The 24,494-nt window shown below is 45.3% G+C and overlaps 2 protein-coding genes, 1 long non-coding RNA gene and 2 other non-coding genes across 10 annotated transcripts; 3 read left to right on the forward strand and 2 right to left on the reverse strand.

Moving 5' to 3' along the window:
• Positions 1 to 48: 48 nt before the first annotated feature.
• LOC142992299 (sphingosine kinase 1-like) lies at positions 49 to 12,195 on the reverse strand. 2 transcript variants are annotated; one of them, XR_012961024.1, is made up of 6 exons: positions 11,721 to 12,195; positions 6,864 to 7,013; positions 5,059 to 5,153; positions 4,432 to 4,547; positions 2,134 to 4,010; positions 49 to 2,093 (listed from the first exon to the last, which is right to left on the reverse strand). XR_012961024.1 is itself a non-coding variant. In XM_076142665.1 (5 exons), the coding sequence occupies exons 1-5, from the start codon at positions 12,148 to 12,150 to the stop codon at positions 3,101 to 3,103; spliced, it is 1,701 nt and encodes a 566-aa protein (XP_075998780.1). In that variant the 5' UTR covers positions 12,151 to 12,195; the 3' UTR covers positions 49 to 3,100. The 2 variants fall into 2 exon arrangements, 1 of the variants encoding a protein (XP_075998780.1); XM_076142665.1 differs by having other exon boundaries at positions 49 to 4,010.
• A 719-nt stretch (positions 12,196 to 12,914) lies between these two features.
• On the forward strand, positions 12,915 to 14,280 carry LOC142992633 (uncharacterized). The gene is made up of 5 exons (XR_012961059.1): positions 12,915 to 13,052; positions 13,390 to 13,465; positions 13,664 to 13,723; positions 13,907 to 13,956; positions 14,137 to 14,280. It is a non-coding gene; the product is annotated as an uncharacterized LOC142992633 (long non-coding RNA).
• On the forward strand, positions 13,763 to 13,835 carry LOC142992773 (small nucleolar RNA SNORD49). Its single transcript, XR_012961073.1, has one exon. It is a non-coding gene; the product is annotated as a small nucleolar RNA SNORD49 (small nucleolar RNA).
• Positions 13,994 to 14,063, forward strand: LOC142992772 (small nucleolar RNA R38). Its single transcript, XR_012961072.1, has one exon. It is a non-coding gene; the product is annotated as a small nucleolar RNA R38 (small nucleolar RNA).
• Positions 14,253 to 23,364, reverse strand: fbf1 (Fas binding factor 1). 5 transcript variants are annotated; one of them, XM_076143123.1, is made up of 32 exons: positions 23,203 to 23,364; positions 22,779 to 22,852; positions 22,368 to 22,398; positions 22,235 to 22,282; positions 22,110 to 22,155; positions 21,965 to 22,025; positions 21,795 to 21,845; positions 21,550 to 21,697; positions 21,346 to 21,426; positions 20,785 to 20,928; positions 20,558 to 20,690; positions 20,310 to 20,458; positions 20,137 to 20,218; positions 19,604 to 20,059; positions 19,469 to 19,522; positions 19,321 to 19,388; positions 19,079 to 19,129; positions 18,796 to 18,842; positions 18,664 to 18,711; positions 18,453 to 18,578; positions 17,990 to 18,090; positions 17,626 to 17,832; positions 17,202 to 17,309; positions 16,738 to 16,877; positions 16,481 to 16,599; positions 16,201 to 16,323; positions 15,911 to 16,096; positions 15,609 to 15,785; positions 15,359 to 15,496; positions 15,163 to 15,256; positions 14,944 to 15,077; positions 14,253 to 14,426 (listed from the first exon to the last, which is right to left on the reverse strand). In XM_076143123.1, the coding sequence occupies exons 2-32, from the start codon at positions 22,779 to 22,781 to the stop codon at positions 14,343 to 14,345; spliced, it is 3,438 nt and encodes a 1,145-aa protein (XP_075999238.1). In that variant the 5' UTR covers positions 22,782 to 22,852; positions 23,203 to 23,364; the 3' UTR covers positions 14,253 to 14,342. The 5 variants fall into 5 exon arrangements, with proteins under 5 accessions (XP_075999238.1, XP_075999239.1, XP_075999240.1 ...); XM_076143124.1 differs by having other exon boundaries at positions 18,796 to 18,839; positions 22,779 to 23,364; XM_076143125.1 differs by having other exon boundaries at positions 14,944 to 15,074; positions 22,779 to 23,364.
• Positions 23,365 to 24,494: the final 1,130 nt, after the last annotated feature.

Below are 24,494 nucleotides of genomic sequence, written 5' to 3' on the forward strand. Positions count from 1 at the left end.
AGTGAATGCAGTGTCCACAGAAGGCACAAACCCGTCCAAAATGTTGTATTTATTCAGATTCAAGCATCGCTTACAGTATTTTACTTTTCGATTCTTACAAAATGTAACCCTGGAAAAATATAGATTCATCTCTGTGACACACAGGAATCAATCATTTATAATAAAAAAATGTCATAACAGCAATGACAAATATCAGTATTTATGTATCAAAAAATATTGTTAGTCCACCAAATAAACCAGTGTAGCCCCAACAGTTTAACAGTACCACAGGTTAACAGGAGTGTGACCACTCCTACATCATAACATAGATTATTGATTATTTGCAGCTGTATTCATATGCAAGTATCTAGTATCTATATGATCTATTTCTTTATTAATACATCAAAATTGAATGGGTTTAGAATTTAATGAGGTTTTCTCAGTAGAAAGTGATGTCCGATCAAAAACAGGTAAGGTGAGGTGAGTTAAAACATTCTGCATCGGTGTCGTCAGTGTCCTACTGGGAAAATTAATTAAAGAACAAATAAAAAATGATGATTAAATGTGTCAATAAATTACTTTCATTATTGTGCCTTTAAATAGTGAAGAACATAAATCATTTTAAGTGGATTTCCAGGAGCAACAACTTCAATCTATTGAGTCGTCGCTCTCCCATATGGTGACTTGATATGACCAGCAGAGGGCGCCCTCACTGCAGTCATACATTATTACTGAACAGTGCATGTGGTCAGCTGCCACTCCAAGCTCGGGAGTGCAGCATACACAACATGAGAATGCATTTAAAAGCACCTGCGTCACGTGGCTGAGGATACAGTAGTGACATCATGATCAGGTTAGAGATGTAAAAAAAAAAATAAAGTTAAAGGCAGGAATCGGCACAGCAATGAAAATATGAAAAGTTCAAGTACATTAAAGCTTAATCCATGGATGTGTGCGTGATATGGAGTTAAAGGGCATTTAAGCTCCTCCCACGTGAAGCCTTGAAGAATCCCATAAAACCCAGCACAGAGAGAGAGAGAGAGAGAGCGAGAGAGAGAGATCCGTGCGTAAAGAGTTTTGCCATCGGCTCATCTGATTGATTCTATTGCACTCAGTGTGACAGAAGTGTATTGATCAAAACCTCGATCATCAGCATTTCTTTGAACACCATTAGTGTCTTAACATTCTTCTTTGCACTTACAGCACATCATCACATGACCTTTAGGAGCTGAGTTACTCTTTAACCGCTGCATCAACATTGCTATGGTCCCCTTTGTTCTGCTGACATTTAAGATTACATTATACTGTTTATTATCACTATAAGATTATTAAGGTCAGTCAATCCGCTGGCTGTTTTGTACCTGCAGGTGAAACAGTCATGACCTGAAAGGAACTAGTGATAGGCAGGGTGTGTGTGTGTGTGTGTGTGAGAGAGTGAGAGAGAGAGAGAGAGTGTGGATGGAAAGATGATAATGCTAACATTTGCACTCCTCACTGCTCCAGTGCACTAATGCTCATCACCACGGCGATGACGTGTGAAAAGGCCACATGGCGAAGCGAAGCACTTTGACTCCCTCTGGCTCACACTGGTGACTGGTGCTTGGGTTAAATCTCAATCTGCACCGAGGCACGTGAGCTTCTGAACTCACTTCAAAGCATTTCCACAATTAAAAAACAGAAGCATCTATTTAAAGAGCTTTTGCATTCAGACGTGAAAGTTAATAATAAGGACACATTAGGTGCTGACGGCTCATTAACCTTGGCGGGGCAGCGAGTACAATCTTGAAATGGCGAGAGGAGAGGGGGATCATATGCACAGCAGCATCCTCATCCCCCTCCCCCTCACTAAGTGCTGCAGAGATGCAAAGGAAATGTGTGTGTGTGTGTGTGTGTGCATGCAAGGAGCTGTGCATAAGCAGTGATGGGGGTGGGGGGTGGGGGGGTCGGTGGAGAGAAAGTGAGAGAACTGGTGTGTGTTAGTGAGCAAAGTGTGTGTGTGTGTGTGTGTGAGGATGGTTGAGGATGTTTGTAGATGAAGCAGGGTGGGAGAAAGGGACGGGACAGGAAGTGGATGGGAGGTGTGTAACCTCAGCTTCCCGGGTTTCAGCATGCCGCTTGAGCATTTTGTGCATTTCCAGCTCAGGTTTTTCACACAAGTAAGGTTTTGTGAGGTTTGGTGTTCTCATTTCCCCAGGCTGCTGTAACGTGGCGTGACTAGATCTGATTCGATTTTGAAGTTGGAAGGTTTTGTTTCTAAAGCAGCTCGTCTGTCATCGTCCTCAGCAGAGGAGTGAGAAGCCCAAGAGGACGTCTGATACCCTGGTTTACAGATGGACAAGGGAGGGAGGGGGGAGGGGGGCCGAGCCTCATCCAGGCTGCCTGCTGGAGACTCATGGGACAGGGAGGGACGGGGACGGGGGTGTGTACTTCTCTTTCTGTGTGTCACGGCGATCAGGTCTGACAGCCGAACGCATGGAGCCGCCAACGGCCACGGCAATGCAGCTTTGAACCGCAGCACGGGCATATCAAGGCACACATGCATACACACACATGCACACACACACACATAAGGCCCTGGTATACTTCCAAAGATGAGGGCAGATGAAATGAGGAAAGATCAGAGCGCTGTCACCCTGGAGCTCAGAAAAGGGCTCAGCTGTAACCTCAACGACCCTGAATCATCACTTCTTGCTGTGGCCATTGGGGCTCCATTTCTGGCTCCCAAAGGTGAACTGCAGACACTTCTCTCTAATAATCCAACTATTACATGGCTGGTTGCGTCACGAGTTGCTACATTTACTCCAAGTATCCCTGTTCTGTCACTCTGTACTGTTTTGAAGTAGACTAGGGCGTTAAGCTAGGACCAGCCAGCAGCAAGAACAACCATCCATGGCTTTGACCCTGAATCAGACACGGAGACAAAGAGGACTGGAGGGTCCACAAAAATAGTCGTCTCTGTAGAAAAATAGATGAATTTCCAAAGGCTGATTCAACGTCTTTGGCACTTCTGAAAACACAGCATATAAAAAGAATTCAAAGTATAAAAAACCCAAACTTTTCCTGTTGTTTCAAATCGTATGGCCGGAATTAGGAAGGATGGATCGTGACGCATCAATCAGGTTCATCCACATATGAGTCTAGCCAACCCTGGGTGGATCTGAGCCTGAACCGGTCCGTACTCCACCATCTCCCCGTCCACTGTGATCATGCCCTGTGGGGAGGAGGGCTCCAGACGCAGGGCCTTCACTTTCTTGTATACCAGGTGAGGGCAGCCATATGCCAGGTGGGCTCCCTTCTCCATGGCCAGGAACAGACGCAGGAGGGCCGGGCGGGAGATCCCTGCTGTCACGTAGAGGAGGTGGATCAACCCGTCGTCCGCCAACGCACCGGGGGCCGTCCAGAAGCCCTCGGCCAGGTGGGACTGGTAGATAGCTAGCACCAAGACAAAGTCCTCCTCTTTCACCACCGTCCAACTGTCTGGGACAGGCTGGTCCAGACTGGGAAGCAAGGAGTCCAGTGGTTCTTGGGTGTTGCTGTTGCTCAGGGTCTCAGGCCTCATGGTGGTGATGGCATTATTGGACGTGTTGGTGACGGTGTTGTGGTTTGAGTTCGTGCTGCCGTGATTGTGGTGAGAATTGTGGTTTGGCGAGGTGTTGGGGATGAGCTGGCAGGGGAGGGAGGAGCAGAGGGAGGTATGCTGAGGTGTGGAGGGAGGAGGGTTGGCTTTGACGCTCCCCCGGAGAGATCTGGGCGCCTCCTTTGCCGGCAGGTACGCCAGCCTGCCCTGGTACACCCGGAGGGAGGCCAGGCGGACCAGGGTGCCCAGCAGGAAGCGGATGGCACCAGCGTGGCGGTACTTCTCGCTCTCGATGTCGATGTCTGCCACAAAACCCCAGGCCAGGGAGAGGAAGGAGAAGAGGCGCTGCTTGGACGGCAGGTGGACAGACACCAGGTCCAGGGAGCCGACGAGACCCTTACACAGCATGAAGCCGCAGCTGAGGAGCAGCTCCTCGCTCCGTGCCGGGGCCGACCTGAAACGCAATCACAGTCAGATGTTACAACGAGTACAAGATCATCTGTCCTCTCCGTCTAAGATACAGCATCAAGAGAGTCTTGGCCTGCAGGTGCACAGTGCTTAGGTCCAGCAGAGGGCGCTAAAACTCAACAACAGCCAAGTGGGTCACAGCGGCCACAGCTGCACTCTGAACTACTTTCAGTCATAATGTGCTGAGTCTCTAAAGAGAGAGTTCTCACTATCAGCAGCCTGATCTGACCTCACGCAGCACAGACTCAGACTGTTCCTCCGCCACTCCGAGCTCAACCTTTGGACTAATTGCAGCCTCGGGAAGGAAATCAATCACCTGAGAGATATTTTTTAGGTTGAGGAAGATTTTTCTCCGGTCATCTCTTTCAGTCCATGCATTTAAATGAGTCATTAATGAGCCGACTCACTGTGAGTAGTAGTGGATGGAAGCAGCCAGGGCGTTGCCTGAGCCACCTGGTAGAATACCCAGAGGGGTCTGCATGGCCTCCTGCCAGTCCTCTCTCTCCATTAGACCATTTATCACCTGAATGAAGAAGGACAACCACAAAAACCCACAATCAGTCCCAAGGTCCTAAACAGAAAGCAACTCTTGTGTGTGACCTTTGGTATTTGGTTGCAGCTCACAGAGGTTCATCTGTTGGTTTGTTGTTGTTTGAAAAGTAGGCAAACAGTTTGTCTAATCTTAGTGGAAGGGAAGATTCCACCAAGATATATGTTGGTGTGACTCCAGAGCCGAGGGGGGATCCAGGAATTTAAAATGTGATTTGACTTTAAAACATGTTTTGGTCAATTTCTTCTTCTTAATCCACTAAAATTAGGATCGATTGATGAGCGGGATCGGTATAAAAGTTGTATGTGCTCCAACAAGTGACTTCATAGGAGGAAATCTGCTTCAACAGCAAAGAAGAGAACAAGGCAACAAATCACAGGTGTAAGAGTCTTTAACTTAAAGTCTAATTGCTGCCTCTGAGTACAATCAATATTTAGCTCTTATCCACACACACACACACACACACACACACACACACACACACCTCAAACAGCAGCCCGTCTCCAGACATGGTGACCAAGGCGTCCCACTGAGAGAGGTCGGCCGTCCTCACCAGCTCCCGTGCGTGGTTCCGATGCTCTGCGCACAAAAACAACAACACAACACGTAAGAGGAGACCCACACTTAGGACACACTTTTGGGAAACTATACAAAATTGTTCTTAACTAAAATTGTAAAGGACATTCCGCATATTTGGGCTTAAGAACCTTTATCATGAGGTAATCAGGTGCAGGACAGGGTGAAGGATTTACTTTACCTAGCAGCTGATACAGAAGGTGCCAGAAATTATATTTATGGGACAAAGTGAACAAAAATAAGTGCAAGGGCAAAAAGAGAGCGAGAGAGAGAGAGAGATGTGCGTCCTCCAGGGTGGGATCAGGGAGGAAAGAGATTCAATTTCCCCTTATCGGGCCAGACAGATCACATTAGCCCGTCCACGACTCCACAGCACCAAGGCAGCTTAGCCACTCTGCAAACATCTGCCACTCACTCTGTATTTGCATGTGTGTGTGCGTGTGTGTGTGTGTGTGTGTGTGTGAGCTCCGGTTAATCTGCAGCTTGTTTGTTGAGTATTATTGGCAGCGCCTCTGCAGGGGGTCTCAGTGGGCTCATCCCTCCAGCAGCAAAACTCACAGTCACTGCCAGCTGAGACTCCCCAGTGCCACGGTGTGTGTGTGTGTGTGTGTGTGTGTGTGTGTGTGTGTGTGTGTGTGTGTGTGTGTGTGTGTGTGGAAGTTAGAGCGAGAGACGAGGGAAAGAGACGACCAGACAGCGAGGAATTTAGAATGTATTGATGCGCTGTCATGGTGAAGGTAGTACAGTTACGCTTCGGCTGAAATATTGATCGAGGATAGAACTGAAAGGAAAAGGAGGATAAAACTCATCTCCTTCCTCTGTGCCCACCCTGTCCCACCCCACACACACACACACACACACATACACCCCTCCCCAAGCGCGTGGGGAGGGGTGTATGTGTGTGTGTGTGTGTGGGGTGGGACAGGGTGAGCACAGAGGAAGGAGATGAGTCCCTGGGGTGGCTGAAGGCGGTGATGCAGAGCCGTGCTGACAATCAGAACCAAGAGGACGCAGTGAAACAGCTGACTCGGCACTCTGAGCCTGCTGGTGCTTCCATTTCCTTTACTTCCGACATCTAACATGCAAACCTGGACTGGACTGTCTGCAGGACACTGAGTGGGCTTCATATTCGCCCTTCACATTTAGCTCTCTGAATGAAATGTATGATTGGGTAACGAAGCTCTAACTGAAAACAAAACAACAAAACAACATGCGGAAGGAGCAGCAGCACAACGTCACAGAGTCTCCTCATGTTCTGATTCTCTGTAGAAACCTTTACCTGGCACACCACCAAGTGTCACAGATGGTCCATGCATCACAGTTTGAGAACCCCTGTGCAACATCATTTTACACTCAATCTTATACTGAAGTCAAACTGAAAGCCGCATTTCTAAAAGCGTGTTTTAATGATGTTTACCCAAACTATTCCTGGATTACATTTCACTCTAATGATGTGTCATAACAGCAGGCACTGATGCTGTTACACACTCACCTACAGCACCATTACATCCCTTTAAGCAGACTGACGCATTGAATTGTTCTTATTTATAGTCCGAACACTGATATGCATAAATGAATATGTACACGTCCAGTAAATGCACAAATAGCTCCTCTTATTCCATATTTGCTGTCTTTTTCCACTTTTCAACAGCAAACTGAGCATATGGGGAGCTGTGTGTGTGTGTGTGTGTGTGTGTGTGTGCATCTACTGACCTGTGATGACGAGTGTGTATGGTACATCGGCCTCTGTGAGCATGCCCTGTAGGTGGCCAGTAAAGAGCTGGAGCGCCTGGCAACGCCCACTGTGAGGGTTCACCAGCACCATGACTCTGCAGGGCCGACGCACCTCCGAGTACAACACACCTGAGAGAGAGAGAGGCAGAGGGAGAGGGAGAAGGAGAGAGAGGTTAAACTTCCACATATTTGAGCTGCTGTCAGGCTTTGAGAGCATTCAACATGATGCTTAATAGAGTGCTTTCCTTCTCCTGTGTCTAGAATACAAACTGCCAAAAGCAATGAAACATGGTTCGTCCTGCTCAAAGACACTTCAGCAGCAGGTTGCCACTTGCCAAGCCACCTGGGAGCTTTAATACCAACTGTCTGTCACCATCCTGCTACCGAATCCCTGCCGTGTGTGTGTACTTAGTGTAGGACAGCAGGTGGGCGACCCAGAGTGGAAACCTTTTTGTTTACATTTGGATCACAGATTGTATCTTTAACAAATGGCTCGATTACAATGTAAAGTAACTGAATTAAAACCACAACATGCTACTCTTTGGACTTTAAAACATGACATTCTTATTAATATACAGTATATACATGATAGCGGGTAAGGCAGGTTGGTCTAGTCGTGTGTACTGAATGTTTATTGCATAACATATCAGTTGACCATATAACAATGCTGCTTTAACCACAGATACATGCAGAGATGTAAAGATTTTTCAGCCATTCTGCAGAGTCATTGTTGATTGAATGGGCGTGCTCGGGGGGAAAACATTAACTGAGTCCGACCTCACACGGTCACAAGGAATGACGTCATGTTTTTGTGGATCAATAGCATAACTCAAACCTGGTTATTGTAGAGCACTTTGTGATGATCCCACCAGCTTTGATCAACATTTCACTGCATTATTATTATTATTAATATTGCATACATCATATTCTGCTAAATTGGATAGAAATGGTGTCCTTTGATATCGCTTATATATTTTAAATGCACTTTTTCCAGCACATTTAGCTCATTTTTCCCCACCCATGCTTGCTGGGATGCATTCAGGTGAGAAATCGGGCATAATGTGGCTTAAATCCACCTTCTGGCCCCTTCTCACACACTCATAGCCGTATTCTAGGTTTCCTGTCCTTGACACCACCAAGAGCCTCCATCTCTCACCGTGTAACCTGTGCTGGCACCGCCCCCCCTCTGGCTCGTTCAGCCTGTGTCTGGAACTGGCAGAGGTACCAAAATATCTCAGTGAGAGAGGTGTGAACTTGCCAGGAGAAATGAGCAGTGAGTGTGAAAACACACGGGCACATGGCAAACTCTGTTTCTCTCTATTCACCCGCCCTGGGTTACTATTGTTGTCTGCTTGTATCAGACTACAATGTGGCTTTGCACACACAAAAGGTTCTCTCTGCACTTCCAGAATATCTGCTACAACACTGGAAGCAGGCTTTTGTCTGTGGAAAGAGTTCTGGATACTGGAGATGAAGTCCTGCTTCCCCAAAAACAAACACAGATCGTCCTCTGGAGATGGAATTCAGCAACGCATGAAACACCCAGAAGTACACAAACATTAGCAACATAGCAAAGATACCACAGGTGTGAGGATACATAGGGAAGTCAGTAAGATAAAGAGAATGAAAATGGAATGTCTATGCATTTTATGGAAATGTATTTGGTGTCTTTTGTGTTTTGTTTACGTGATGACCTTGGACTGACCTTACAGGTGCTCATTACAGGTGTTGAATTACTGGGTGTAGCATCACATCGCCATGCAAGGAAGACTACAGAAGTAAGTTGTCTGCCTTCAGGTTGTGTAATATGAGAGCTTATTGTGCGTAGAAAGGACGCAGCTGATAAGTTTCACACATGGTGTCACAATAACCTGAGCGGTTTGTCCTTCAATTATTGCTGATTACAAAATGAAAATAGCGCTGAATAAACAAACTGAAAAACTCTCTCTCAATCACTATTCTGACCATTATGGTGCAGATCAAAATCTAGAAGATAATGACTTTCCTCTCTTATCAGTCCAGAACATCTGAGTGTCAACTTAGATTCACTTTCTCACCTCAGGAGCAAACATGACATGATGAACATAAACACATCCCTATAATCCTCACTGATCATAAAGGTCAACGGACAGATCATTTTTCAAGGCGTCTCTTATAACAACGACCTCGCCCTGGATATTGTGTGTGGGTTGTTGTGTGTGTGTGTGTGTGTGTGTTTCTGTGTGTGTGTGTGTGTGTGTGTTCCAGGTAAGTGATGGAAATGAGGTGTGTTTGAAATCTGTCTGTATTTGCAGATGTTGCTCATCTCACACTGAGAGCCGACTGGCAAGCAAACTCTGAACTCAGTTGAGTGTGTTTCACGGTTTCAAAGTCGGCACACACACACACACACGCATGCACACGCACGCACGTGTAGAGAGGTGACACATAGACTTGAATGTGTGAAGTTGTGAGCTCATCTTTCATTTGCCACCAAGGGAAGTGGCTGTGCAGTTTCCTGTATTACTGAGCTGCAGCACAGGTGGAGATAGAAACCATGACACTACTGAGGAAAACTCATGGAATGAACATATCAGCTGCACGAGTGTAGATATCTGCAGGTGAAAGCTGCCACGTTTAGAACTGACATATCTGCAAACAAGCAGCATTCCACAGGAACGGAACGGAACGGAGCGGAAAGGAGTTGTGTGTTTGGTAGATAAGAGGGAGGGGGGGAGTGTATGACCGCCACTGCCCACTCAGGCATCACCAGGCTGTGAGCGCTGACAAGCCATCACAGCCCTGCGTCACACAGAGCGGAGGGCCAAGGCTCCAGACAGTGACTGAGGGTCAAAGGTTGGCGACTTATCTCCTGTAGCAAGGAAGGTTGAAACACACACGGGGTGCCCCCAAAACTGAACACAGTTTTGTTATCGCTCATATTTATTCTTTAAATATGCGTTCTTTCCTCCCTGGATTCTCTCTCATAAATTCTAGAATTCACCTCCTGTCAATTTACACAATGACCTGAGGAATGAGAGAAGGTTCCAGCCCCTAAGCACGAGCACGGTTCTCACAGGCAGCCACCATGTCGTAACCGTCACAACAAGTTAACATCATCTCAGTCCTTTGCGTGCAATCTTATTGTGTAACTTCTAAGCATGAGGGGAAAGGGCAGAGCCTGAGCATTCACAGGACTGTATCACAATGCATTCACTTCATTATTTACAGCTCATTCATTCCAGCGCTGGGAGGATATAAACCCAGCGAGACTGTTTTAACTACATATTGGAAGGCTCCGACTGAATTAAAGAAGCAGGAGACACTGAGAGGGAGCAGGTTACACACTCAACACTTTGACGTCTTCACACTCAAACCGTCGTACTGCTGATCCTCTCTCAGTCCGAACCTTTCCAACCGCACTGCCAGAAGAGCTGATGTCTAAATGAGTGTGAATATTGAAACACTCCATCTCTCAGTTATACGAAACACATCTTTATAAATCCTGGATCAGCTCCCAAATGTAATTGGTTTGAGTAATCCTGCAAACTGACCAACAAACCAGCGAGAATCCATCATCCTTTCCCGTAGATAATGATGTCGTAGCACCAGGCACAAGTTGAAAAATCTGTGCCGGTGCTGTTTCAGATTTGCTATGGATCGCTGGTTCATCGATTTGTCTGCTGGGACTGTTCAGATCCTCCCAGTCTGGATGGTTTGATGCGTCCAGTAAGAGCATGGTGACTGGGCTACCCGGCTGCCTCTCAGGTTCCCATCTGCCTGCCTGGCATTAGAGCTGAAACACAAACTCCTGCTGGCAGCGGACCAGAGGAAGGATGGGAATTCTTCATCACACACAGAGGGAACTGTTTCCCTCTCTCTCTCTCTCTCCCCCCCTCTCTCTCTCTCCTTCTCTGTCTTTCTCTCTTCTCTCATGTTGGTGTGAGTGGAGTCATCTTGTGTAAATACTAACACAAACTCTCTCCGTCAGCTTCTGGGATCTGAGCCGCCTTGTCTCTTCATCACATATCACCACCACTTCCTCCCATATGAGCGCTGGGATGGTTGATTTGCTGCATAAACACATTTCACACTGTATTTGTGGAAATTCCTGACAAAGCTAATGAGATCGGAAGACAAAGGGAACTTGTGGGCAGCCTGTATTTGATTGAAAGTGAGGACGACACGGCGATGAGACCCTAATTAGACACATCTGCTGCAGAAAGCCTAAACATGAGAGGTTTAGATGTGAATTTCTACCCATCGACAATAAATTCTCAGCGGTGGCTTTACAGAGCAGAGATAATGAGGCCGAGGCAGCAGCTACACACTGAGCTGTCAGAAGATCCACACAACATCTAACTGCTTAAGTGATCACTGTGACCATTGTGTGTGTGTGTGTGTGTGTGTGTGTGTGTGTGTGTGTGTGTGTGTGTGTGTGTGTGTGTGCTGCTCTCCCCCCACAAAGGCTTGTTTGCTCTGATAGGCAGCGCTCACATGAGATACTTGAATGTCCCAGCTGGAACAGGGAGGTGGCTCACCTTTGGCGGCAGGTAGAGCAGGTTTCCACTGGATCCTCTCTGCTGCACCTGAATGCCGGCTTCCTGAGATGCAAGTTAGACTACTTAGGCTACTTCCTTATTCCCTCTCTTTCTCACTCTTCCAACTCTCCCCTTACCAGATTTGTACCGAGTCAAACCAAACTCAAGGGATCAGTGTGTTCTTCCTGCTGTTAGATTGTTATTCCCTGATATATTCCATTCATATTCCCACTCCTGTTAGGACATAAGGCCTGTGGTGTTCCTGTGATGTTTGGTGATTAGATGGTAGAAGTTGTCATCTTTATAAAGTGCTCACCTTCTCGCCTGGGCGCCTGCCGTGCGGACGCGTCTCTGATGGCGTAAGCCCACTTCTCTGCCTCCTGGAGGTTGGTCGCCGGGTCCTGGACCAGCGCGACCCGAAAGCATTGCTCCACTCTCTGGCGGGCGACACCGGCGCTCATCCAGTGCCTCCTCAACGGGTAGAAATACGCCGTAAAGTAGGCTCCGACATCCGCGCCGTCCGCTCCTCTGTACGCCCGGCAGCCGATACAGTCGCTCAAGTTGAAGACCACCTTCGTCCGGCTGGGTGAGGAGGAGATCTTCTGGATGGTCAGGGCGCTCTCCGTCAAACTCACCGAGTACCGGACCGCGTCGTTCAGGGTGTCCGTGAACTCCCCGTACAGCAAGCCGCCCGCGACCCCGTTGAGGAGGCGGGATGGGTCCGCTCCGGAGGCGTCTGTCTCCATCCCGGGCCGGTGTGAGGATGGCGGCGCGCTGCGGACTCTCAACTGCGGCTGTCAACAGTCCGACTAGCGCGGGACGCTGAGTGTGGCAACAGCGGCTTGGTTCTTAGTTCACAGTCTCTCCCTAGTGACCGAAAAGGGGAACGACATGGTGATGAGACACAGACAGACAGGCAGACACAGCACACACTCTGGCAATTAAGAGTTTCCAATTAAGTAATGCATGGACTCTCCACACAGGAAGGCCCGAGTTGGAAGTTGGTAAGCTGGATTTGAACCCACGACCCTCTTGTTGTACTGCAAACCAACTGCATTCCTCCTTCATTTGGAAACGTCTCCTTTGTGAAGAAATGCGGAATGCAGTGTTTTATTTACTGAGATCAGTACAAAAACAAGAGAAAATGTGCAACGTATTGATTTACTTTTAAATATTTGGTTCGGTATTTGTTGAATAATAAGCCGAGAGTCAACATTCGTTTCTGATTATTATTAAGTCCAATAAGAAGCGTGTATATTTGGTGACATTGTTGTGGCCTAATTTAAGACATTCCCTCCAAATGATTCTAGGTACCACGATATTACAATATTTCCTCATCGTATTTCTTACTTTAATCATAATTGTGTCACTTTATAGATGCTTTTTGCTTAAATCTATCTCTCAAAATGAGTAACACTGAAAAAAAACCTTCGCCACACCCACTTTCTAGTCACGCGTGCTGTGACGTTTCCCGCATATTTAAATCTCGCCACGCGAGATTTCCGGTCTTGCTCTCTCCTTCGCCGGGACACATGGCAGCCTTCAAACGAGCTCGTGACTTCAGAAGCCCTGAATCGGAAAATTCCTTCACCTATTTGTGTCAAAATATGGAGGGGACTCAAGACGAACCTCCATGATTGCTACTAATGTGAGTACAATGCGAGAGGTGGAGAATTATGTCATTGACGAGGATTTAAGTGACCAATTAGCTTACTAGCTGCTAGCCACCACCAGGCTTTTCTTAGTCGAACACGTGCAGCAGCAGAACTTGTCGCTTGTCATCCAGCAATGTTCGAATTGTAAGCTGACCAGAAATCACGCCATTGCATGTATTCATTCCTTTACAGACGAGACAATTTAAACGAATTGAGAATGTTGCGTTTTTATTGGTATAACTCAGGAATGTGGCCTGGCTCGCTACTCTGGACAAAATGTAGCTGATCTCAAAGCTTAACACTTAAAATCTCCGTCTTTTGTTTTTGCAGATGACTTATGTCTTTGGTCGATGTGATGTGACACGCTTACCCGCGATCACACGTGGCGCCTTCACGGATATGCAAGGTAAGAGGCACCTTTTTGTGGAAGCGCTAATTGGCTGTGAATGAGACGTTCATTACTCTTGCAGTATGTGATGAGTTTGTTATCCCTGTCTGAATAAGAAGTGTTGAAACCAATTATAACTGACTTGCTGCAGACAGATGTGTGAAGTCACATGTTAAAGATGAACTATCACTAATTATGAAACGTGGTCTTTTGTAGGGTGACTGCCGTCTTCCCCCTCCCTGGCGCTGATGGTGAGGACGGATGCAAAGTGATAAGGTATGTAATCCACCATATATTACTCAGGGTTATCCATGATTCTATGATGATATTGCTGCATAGGAAGTGCCGTCTGATGCGATAACTGACGATGGCTAAAGCTGTTCTGAGATATGCCTTCATACTCTACAGTCTGACTGCTTCACACCCATAACTAATGAGAACTTAAATCTCTCTTCACAGATTTCACAACGCAATGGAGGAGGTATGTGGACTCGTGAGCTGACATAAAGGTAGATACTGTAAGAACACTGTTAACATGATTAAAAGTCAAGCCAGTGATGAAACATGTTATCCCTGTCTGAATATCTGTGTTGAGTTATGGTAACCTGAGGCTTGATGTAATGCTATTAAATATCCGCAGATATTAATCAGGATTGTGTAAAAACCTTAATTGTTTGTACTTATTCCAGATGAATGAAGCAGCCTAAACATGCTTGGATTGATCCAGGAATGCTATCAACTGACCAGTTTCATCTTGAAGTTCAGAATAAATTGAATGCACATGTACCCCATGTTCTGAAATGTATTTAATAAACAATGTTGTACAAAAGTAACTTGTGGCATAATCAAGTGTTGGAACAAAATAACATGAATGTGTGAATATGAACAGAACATGCTAGTGTGGGTGGAAAGCAGGAGAGTAAGATGATTTCTTAAGTGTGGTGAGGAAGAACTGCTCATCTTGGAGGTAGTCGTGGTCCTTGGGGCAGAAAAGGAAATCGAGGCTTTAATCAGACAGATTTGTTTAGTAATCTTGTATGAACTATTTAGAAACATTCAATAAGACTACCTGAGATCTGGTTAATGTTTTTCCTGGCGGATTGCACTTTGAATAATAAACATTTAAGGAAACTCGCACAAAGATTAAGTCAATACATAAGTGCCTCAGATTTACTTAATTTCTGTTCCTGGCATAATCTGCAACACAATTCTCCATTTTACATCCCTGTGTTGGTACACAGTATGTAAAATCTAACTACTCTTAATCCGATATCCAGTATACACGCTGCCTCATCACCCAGGAGTCCTTGTATGCAGATTTCAATCAAACTGATGCTGTAAAATTGCAACTGAAATAATGGTTTGTCTTTCATTCTGTCAATTTATCTACAAGGGAAATAATGACCACAAAGTGGCAGCATTTTAAAATGAACTGAACTTGATTTTAGATAACTTAATTCTACAGTGACTCGATCTAAAGTCTGTACACTCTTTACCTTTTCTGCAGTGTATTTCAGGAGAGCCAGACTCGCCTGCAGCTCTGTGGACCGAGGGCCAAATGAGACAGGAGGGGAAGAATTCAGGATGGATGCCAGGACGTCAGGATTTGGCACAACTGGACCTAGGTCTACTGATAAAACATAACCAACTTAAGTTCATTCACACAAAAGGCCTTGTGATGATAGAAACCCCTGAGTCGTAGGACTTAAGCTCACCTGGTGAAATGGGTGGAATTAATTTAGATAATGGAGTTATGGGAAGTTTCAGTCTGTCTGTTTCCTTTTGTAGATGAGTCTTCCGCATTCGCTCCTGTAACAAAATCATTTCACTATAATCTCACAGTCTGGACAAAAGTGTCCTCAATGTACCAGAATCTGTAAGTCAACAAAATGAGTTGACTTCTTGCAGTACCTGGTGGAGGCGTTGCTCTTGCTGCCTCAGCCTCTCCATTTGGGAGTGGATACTTCTGAGCCTCATCTCATGATCTGTCGCTACATGTCGTGCCTCTTGTAATGCCCCTTCGCCTTCCTCATACTTCTCTGTAGCCAACTTCAAAGAACACAATGTTTTGTAAAAACATGTACATAGTGCACATGATGCTGCTTGACAGCTAAACCAAACATGTTCAGCTCAGCTGAGGTTGAGCAGAGGGCTAGTTCACCTTGCTGAAGGCCTCCACCTCCTGGGCTCGTGTCTTCAGTCTCAGGGCTGTACCACTAAGCCTCTGTTTCTCTTTGTCCAGTTCCTCCTTTTGACTCTCCACAGCTTCTCTCTCCTGAGCCACAGCCATCTCCTTCTGTTTCAGCTCTGCAGCACGAAGCTTCAAGTCAGCTTGTTCCTGCAAAAGAATCAAAGAAGGAAAGGCTTATTTAGTGATATGGATTTCTTAAGGACTTTCCACATATATTGAACAGTACTAATTACTACAGCAATAAGCCCCTCCCCCTCCACTGTGCAGCTCACTAGTGCCAGGCTGATGATGGAGCCCTCTCTGTGAGCATCCCTCTCCAGAGCCCTGCTGGCCTCCCTCTCAGCCCTCTCCAGCCTCTGCTTCTCCTGGGTGTGGAAGTGGGCCACCTCAGTTGCTAACTTTCTTCTCTCCTCTGCACAATGCTGCATCACCGACTGTTGCTCCTCAAGTAACGCAGTCTGTCGAAACAAGAGAACAGGAAGGACAAGGCGGAAGTGAGGTCCTGTGTCTGAAACGATGTGGATATAGGCCCCTGTGCCACCCAAGAGTCTGCTGACATCACCTTAGCTCTTTCCAGCTCCTCTCTCTCCATGTTGATCTGCACGCTGAAGGAACGCCGCTCCTCCTCCAGGCCTCTCTGTGTGGACTCTGCCTTGGCTTGTTCTGCTGTCATCCTCCAGCGCTCCTGAGACATTCAACAAAGAACATAAAAATTGCATCTTTATAGTCTTAGATGCAGGGGAACTATGTCCGTGCAAACAGTATTACTTAAAACTTTTTATTATGATGTCTCTTAAATCTAAGCCATTCATTCAAGGCCTGTCGTGTTTTTGCACTCTGACCTTCTCAAGTTGTCTCTGCTGCTCCGTCAGCTGAGCGTCCATCCTGGCAATGATTTCCTTGAGGTGAGCTCTCTCATCGACCATGCCTCGCTGCTGTTGGGCCAGACGGTCCTGCATCACTGTTACATGCGTTAAAACAATAACCCTAACACGGCCATAATTTAATACATCTAAGCACTTAAGATTGGCAGAGTAAGACTGGCAGTGCAGATTTTCTTCTTGTAAAGTGTGTGAGTATCTGTGGGTGCATGAAGTACTTCGTAGCTGCTCATCTCTGTGTCGGGCCCCCTGCTCCAGGCTGTGGGACGTGTGTTCATGAGTGCTCTCCACCCGAGATGAGAGCTCTCCCAGCCGCGTGGAGAACTGCTCCATCTGCTCAATCGCCACTGTCAGAGACCTGGAGAAACAGAATGGATTGACTGGTGTAGCACTGCACCTAAGCTGCCTCCTCCATGGACCCTCTGCCAGTCCACTGCTAGACTCAGCTAAGAAACAACATGAAGAAGACTCCGTACTTGCTTGTGGGCAGTTTTTTGCGTGTAAAGCCAGTTGACATAGCATGTGATATTAAGCTATACAAATAAATCAGACTGGACTGGGCTCAGCAGTCATCTTGGCTTAACTTGCTTTAACAGCTTATTACAGCCACCGACAATGTTCCTGCTTTTTCCTTGTGCGATGCAAGATGCTCTGTGTCCTTCAATCGCTTTTGAGTTCTTACCTGGTCTGCGATGTTGCGCTCGTAACTGCATCGATCTCCTCCTCTTTCAACCTCTTCAGTCTCTGGATCTGTTCTTCATGGTCCTTTTTCATCTCCAAGATAGACTTTCTAGGGAGCAAAGGGGGAAAACATATCAATGAAACAGCAACATTTACAATATCTATTCTGGACCAAACAAATGCAAGCCATTATAACTAAAATGCACTTTTCAGGACATTCGTCACTAAATTAAACTGCATAATGTAACAAAGCGGCAAAGATTAAGATATGTTTTGTATATTTTAATATAGTACCAAGGCCTGTAGTGTGAGTTTTGTAACACAAAGATATTGTTTACTGTATTGCATTACTATTATAATCTGTATAATGTTATATCTCTCAATAATATGTTGAAGACAGAAACAAAGGCAGTTCCCCTTGGTACCTCTGGAGGTCTCTGAGTCTCTCCACCTCGCGGTCTCTGTCCTGCTGAGCCTGAGCCAGTTTGCGCTGGTACTGAGCCTGCAGCTCGGCGCGCTCCTGCTCTGCCAGTCGTGTTACTGTGGCCAGACGCTCCATTAGGTCTTCACACTCCTGCCGCGCTCGCGTCTCTTTCTGGGCTGTCGATTCCTCGAGCAGTTTCACACAAGCTCTGGTAGTGCACAGAAGTAATTGCGCGTCAGACATATAGGCCCACAGAAGTCCTTTCAAATTCATAAAGCATGCATCATTTGTAGTCATACTGAGTTATTTGATGATGTGTGTGTGTGTGTGGTGTCACATCTGAAGCTCTGGGAATCGACTCATACTTGTGCGCATTCTCGATGAGCTCCATATCCTGTTTATGTCCCTGCTTGACACTCTCCAGCAACACTTGGCTTTGTTCGCGCTCCAGCTGTAGTGTCTTAACCTGCACCACAATAAACAGGAAGTTGTTGAATTGAAGAGAGAGAGTCGGTCAGGGGGCAAACTGTCCTTCAGCAGAAATTATAGGTTGAAATCTTGGTGACTTTAAGTGTAACAAGGAATCTATGTTTGCTCCACCGGTGTCTGGAGGAGCTGTATGACCAAATAGGCACAATGGCACAAACTTTATATATAAACCTGTACACTGTATATTTAAGTTGCATTGTCATGATTAACTAACAGTAACTGCATCCATGGAGACAGAGATTTGGATGTAAGAGTATGAAATGTCCCTTCAGTGGTTATAACAGCTTCCTAGGTAGGGCTTTGCACTGTCCCAATATCACCACAATGGTTTCAGCGTACCTGTCCCTCCAGCTGAATGATGCGAGGATGTACAGCTTGATGATCTCCAGAGTGCTGCGCTTTCTCTTTCAGTCTCTGCAGGGACCCTGCATCCAAAACTCCCCCAAGTAACTGAGACTGCATCATCTTTAAGGGAAAAGAGGCCAAGTCAAAAACAATCCACACCATAACTGTATTCTCCTATTTTCAACAAACATTTTATAACCCTTACCTGCTGTTGGAGCAACAACTGTTGCAAATAGTCTGCTGAAAGTGTGACCTGTTCAAAAGATGTGGAGCTTAAACGCTACATTATGAAGTAAACTACCGAATCATTTCTGTATACAATCAAAATCATCCACACCTGTTGTTGGAGATCAGCTGGTGTACTTTGTATTCGGTGTTGAGCTGCTGCAAAGAAAAAGACATATGTCTATGTGCAACCCGAACGACATCATCTCCTATTTCACATTTCCCTAAGACATATAGAGGCAGTAGACAAAGTGCTGGATGATGGTGACCGTTGCAGCATTTCAATAGCAGCCCGTTTGTGCCACCCTAGATAGTTTAATAGATGGGAATTGGTTGGGTTGGGACTGAGGCTGAAAGTGGGTGTCTAAAGGTGGGGTGGCTGGGTGTATACTCACTACTTATTGAAGGCAATTGAGGCAAAGCGGAGAGAGAAGTGGGAGTGGTATCTAAACAAAAGAAAGAGGAGGTGAGTCAACAGAACGCTGGTTGGTTGCACAACATGAAACTAGGTCCAATAAGGTAGAAGATGTGTGACAAATAGGAAAATATGTGCTTTGATATTCTCTCTAATCTCATGTATAAATTGACTTTTGGCAGGATGTGGAATAGAAAAGAAACCATCTGGAGGTGTAAATACCTGGCTTGATCCTCTCATCTTGAACTGGGTTTGAAGGAGTGGAGCTGCGCTGTCCAAGAGACGTGTCACTGCACAACACAAAACGAGAATGAATGAAGTGGAAGCATCAAAGCTATGGTGTGTCACTTCTTCGCACTGAGCACCCTACCTCGCTTCCTTGATGGATGCAAGAGTGTCCTGTCTGCTCTTGGGAGGTTGCTTACTGAAAGATTAGAGCACATAATAACTCAGTACTTAGAAGAGCCTCTGTCCTGTATAGGATGCTACCTCCACACATACCTACCTAACAAAAGACTCCAGGTTCACTTCTTCTCCGAGACTCAAAGGCTCTGAGGGTGGCAATGTTTGGGCCTTTTTCTTGCTCAGCACTCCAGCTAGCCAGTCGCCCGTATCTTCTTCTGTGCTCTGACTTGCGGGGAACTCTGGCACGGCTGCTTTGGTGAGGCTGCCAGATGGGGCTGAGGCCTCTGCTGTTGTTTTTGCAGCAGGTGTGGCACGACTACCAGTCACAGAGGGCTTTCTTTCAATTACAGGAGAGGAAAGAGTCTTCAGGGACTCTGATGAAGGCTCGGGCTGTTTGGCATCATCCTCTAGATAGGCGAGCGTGTCATTTGTCTTGAGGCCTAACCAGTCAGCTGAGTTCCGCTGCCGAGTGGAAGTGGGGGTGGTGGGTGTGGCAGGTGCGATGGGTTTTGATTTCTTCTCCAGGCTCGTGGCACTGACATCCTCTGTAGAAAATCTGAACAAAAGGAAAATGGTTCAGATCAAAGCTATATTCCATTATGTAGCATAGCATTTTTGCAACAATACACACACCTGACAGACTGCCTGCGTGACTGGTGCCCTTCAGGTGTTGATCCCAATGTAGGCTGATAGGCTCCAAATGTGAGGTCCTCATCTAAAAACAGTTGAGACCAAAAACAAGTCTTCACACGTGTCTGCCTCCCACAGCTATGTACGCTAAGCTGGAGGCCGTGGTGCTTTATTACCTTTGGCACTGGTGGGCTTCTCCTGCGGAAGCTTGTCTACAGACTGAGGCTCATTCTTCTCGCCTGTGGGTGGCCGTTCTAGGAGATGTGGGGAAGTCCCACGCTCCAGAATCTCATCTAGCCGAGTGCGAGCTCTCTGCGGGGCATCGCTGTAAAGGACAAACATAGTATAGAAGTTAGGGATACATCAAGGGTACAGTGTATGTTATGTCGCTGTTGGACTTATCCCATTTCCTGTTTTTCATCACCTTTCCTTGTTGGACCGAAGAACAACTTCTTTCTTCTTGGAACTGTCTTTATTACTGTTAAAGCCCAGCGCATCCATCAGGTCGTCCTTTTCGTCATCGAATGTGATCTCATTCTGCTTCTTTGGCACCTTTGCTGGTGAACAGAGAATACACACATGGTACTGTGACGTCACATTATAGAAGAAATTAAAAATATTTCTCAGAATTATTCATCATTTATGGCTTACCTGTCTCCTTCTTTATAACAGGTGAGAGTGAAGGAGATAGTACCGTTTTTTCAGGTTTAGCCTCTTGCCTTCTAGTTTTTGATTCTGCTTTAGTTTCCTCTGGGAGCAAATCATCAAGCACATCATCAAAGGGGTCATCCAAATCTGTAAAGGAAGTGTTATTCGATTAAAGATAAAAACTAGCCCTTGTCTAGTTGGAGCTCGAACTCCAACTAGACATGGACTGGTGGGAGGAAGTCATACCCAACCTACACACTGTCTCGTCCTGTGCTCGTCTCGCTCTCATCCAGTTTAAGGTCGTACACAGGGTCCATTTTTCCAAATCCAGATTTGGCAAAATGTACACAGACGTAGAGGACAAATGTAATAGATCTTTGAAGCCTCACTGTAACCTAAGGCACAACCACTGGGCAGGTTACTTCAACACACTGTCTACCATATTGGGATCAATCATTTCAGCTAAAAAGTTCAGCTAAAAAGTTGCCAGCAAGCTTTTATTTATTTTGGTTGTACGGCGCTCATGAGCTGGATGGGAAAATGGGGAGTTGGGTCCACACTCACCAGGGAGGGTGGACTTCTTGTATCCATGTGGTATGGACGAAGGTGCAGAATTTGGCTTCCTGCCTCCTCCGCTGAGCTCATCTGTGTGAAGGGGTAGACACAGTTTTCTGATTGCTGCTATAAATGGAAACTTCAAAAGCTTGTGAGAATGTGAAGCTAATGGTGAGAAAATAATTTATGCAGGACCAGACTGTGGAGAATTACCTCGTGTGTCTGCCTTTACATGACTCTCTAATGTGGTAGAGACTTTCTTCGGCTCATTTTTGCCAAACACCTTTGTTTGTGCAGGGGCTGAACTGGGTTTTTTCTTTGATCCAAACAGACCGACATCTGATTCCATACTGTCCAAGTCCTGTGCAAGGATCAACAGATAACGGACACCAGATAAATACGTGGTTAAACAACATAAACAAGCTTAATCTTTGTTTAACCTGCTACACATAAATTACCTTAATGGTCTTCAGGATGTCATCAGGATCTGCGTCTGAGACATCAGAGTCCTTGGACAGACATGAAAAGAATGATAAAATAAAATGGCCACAATATGAAACCATAATAATAGTAATACAAGTATGTATGCATTGTTTTGTGTTCTGTTCACATCACATCACTGACATACCTCGCCATCTCCTTTGACCTCCTCAGCTAACATACTGAAGAAGTTATCACTGACAGATGAGCTGGAGGAGAAAAGAAATGCCCGTCGTCATCAGGTGAGTGAGAATTTAAAAGCTGTACTCTTGTCTTTTATCCATCTAACTTACCGATTCACTGGTCCACTGCGAGATGATCTTCTATTTGCTTGGAATTCTGGTAAGCAAATTATACATTAATACAGATATTAATGTGACTTGAAGCCATTCAATGTTGCAGACCTGCGCTCACTCACTTGATTCATCAAGTAAGCTGTCCAGTATGTCATCATCTTCATGTGAGCCTGGAGGAAATCATGAGATTGGGATTAAGTGAAGGTTGAGTTCAACTGCTGCATGTAGCATTCAAACAATATTGGAGGAACTTACTTTTCAATAGCTTTCCCTTTGGTTTTGAAGCCTGTAAATAAAAGGGAAAAAACTAAATATTTTACATTTGGCACCGATTAGTCTAGCACTTACAGGTGTGTCTGAAGGTTAGATACACACGCACACGCGCACACACACGCGCGCACACACACACGCGAAAATAACGTTTATGTTCTATTGAATGAATTGATAAAGTAATGACAATCAAATACTTTTATCAGTTTAGTTCAGCGAAAGCTCTACGTGTAAGGGTACAACACTATCGGCCATGTGTGTAGCTCTATATGGCACAGCAGTTTGATACATACACACAAAGTGTAGGTAAAGCATCTAAAGAATCACCTTTTCACGCTTCAATCGAGATAAAGTCAACACACATTTTACACTGGCACGTCAGACTTTAACACTCACCATGTTGGATCCGTGCAGCAGCGCTAAATCCGATCAATCTGCTTAGGCGTCCCCGGTCTCTATTGGTTACCACCCTACCGATTTGTGAATGTACATGGACGAGCAATCATAAGGGAGTATCAATTTAGTAACGATAAATATGACGTCACATAACTATGTTCTTTTACGCGCTTACACAGTTTTTTACGGCCTCAACTCCTGTCTGTGCGCTTTTATTTTCGTCAAAGTCTTAGTCGCACTCTCGTATGCAAGAGAGATATCAGACGTCATAGACGATAAGGCTTCACAACACGTTGCTTCAGCTTCAGGAGAACGCATTATGGTGTAGTTAGCGAAGTTCAGCTAGTTTAGCTAGTTATATCAACCAGTTAGCCTCTTGGAGTTAACATTGCAGGAATATTGTATAGTAGAAGTTATTCGTCACCTGAACCAGTCATTCCTGGCCGAGACCGTATGTGTTAAAGTGAGTTAAAAATAATAACATCACGTTTATTTAATGCAAAATACGAGGCAAATAAAAAAACGGATTTTTAACTTAGTGCCATTTGTCGCAGCTAACAACAACCGGCGCGAGCTCCCGCTACACTTCCTGGTTTCCGGGTGCATTGTGGGTAGCGTAGTTCTAAAATAAGAAACGAGAATTGTATGGAGTTTTGACTGAATATTCAGGTCGCCTGTTTTTGGCACCAGAGTACAGGGTAAACAGTGTTGATTACCAGGCCAAAGATATCCAATACTATCAGTTCCGTTGTATTTGTCTTTTGTCATAAAAAACAGTATATAATTCCCCCTTTTAATTCATGTGGAACAACAGGCCAGCCTTTGTGAAAATGTGTGGTCTGAACATGCAGGAATTCTTCGTCTTTGCTGTTGGTGTGCCAACAACTCTTTAACTAGACCATTTTCACCAGACATATCACTTAAGTTATATAGCATAGTTCATGCAAGGTAAGATCATCATGCACAGGTAATTTAATTATATGAAATACAATTTTATGAATGCCTCCAGCTGTCTAGACAGTTGACAGATTGGAAATGATTTGGTAATGTAAACAGCGTGATCATGTTTATTCTGGGATTTACTGGGTAACTATGACGACTGCGGGGCTTTTGTTTATTTATTACTTACATCAATATTCACCAAGGTGGAAATACAATTTTGTACTTGTAATCTTAAGATTAAAATACATAATAATAGGCAGTGCAGTGTATTTGTATGAAAGTTGATGTTATTCTTGCATGCAAAAAGAAACAGCTAACCGCACATCACAGTAACAATAAATAAACAATTGTTCCCTTAATTTCAAGAGTGTGTTGGAAAGGGAACCAAACGATCCAGCTGTGTGATCATAAGAAAACAATTATCTGCATACATGAGTATAAATCACATGAAACACACTTTGTTGGTCCATGGGTCTTTCCTTTCTTCTATTATTTACTCACTGGGGTTTGCCATAGGTCTGCCATACTCTATATATGTTGGTCAACAGATGTCTTCAAAAGGTATTTTATTGAACACAACTTAAGATAATTCAACTACAAGCAATGCATTTAACATGTTCATTACATCTAGCAAAAACCAAGATCAGAGAAAATGACTGCAGCTGCTTTTAATTGAGGCACAGAACATGGGTCATGACCTTCAACCCTGATCAATCAATAATGGAGATCTGGTTTCCACAAATACACAGCTTATGCATCTTTGAAGTTTGGAAT

The sequence above is a fragment of the Genypterus blacodes genome, unplaced genomic scaffold, assembly GCF_046128005.1.
Source record: "Genypterus blacodes isolate CSIRO-AG114 ecotype Tasmania unplaced genomic scaffold, CSIRO-AGI_Gbla_v1 ptg000022l_1, whole genome shotgun sequence".
NCBI classification, from domain to species: domain Eukaryota; kingdom Metazoa; phylum Chordata; class Actinopteri; order Ophidiiformes; family Ophidiidae; genus Genypterus; species Genypterus blacodes.

What these genes read in the sequence shown, in the direction of transcription:
- fbf1 (XM_076143123.1), bottom strand. An exon ending in AAAGGGAAAGCTATTGAAAA is followed by an intron (nt 22,283 to 22,367) that starts GTAAGTTCCTCC and finishes GATTTCCTCCAG; the next exon opens with GCTCACATGAAGATGATGAC. An exon ending in AGCGCAACATCGCAGACCAG is followed by an intron (nt 16,878 to 17,201) that starts GTAAGAACTCAA and finishes CTGTTTCTCCAG; the next exon opens with GTCTCTGACAGTGGCGATTG.
- LOC142992299 (XM_076142665.1), bottom strand. Translation starts at nt 12,150, where the DNA reads ATGGAGACAGACGCCTCCGGAGCGGACCCATCCCGCCTCCTCAACGGG. An exon ending in GAGACGGGCTGCTGTTTGAG is followed by an intron (nt 4,548 to 5,058) that starts GTGTGTGTGTGT and finishes TTCTTCATTCAG; the next exon opens with GTGATAAATGGTCTAATGGA. An exon ending in TCCATCCACTACTACTCACA is followed by an intron (nt 4,011 to 4,431) that starts GTGAGTCGGCTC and finishes ATTGCGTTTCAG; the next exon opens with GTCGGCCCCGGCACGGAGCG.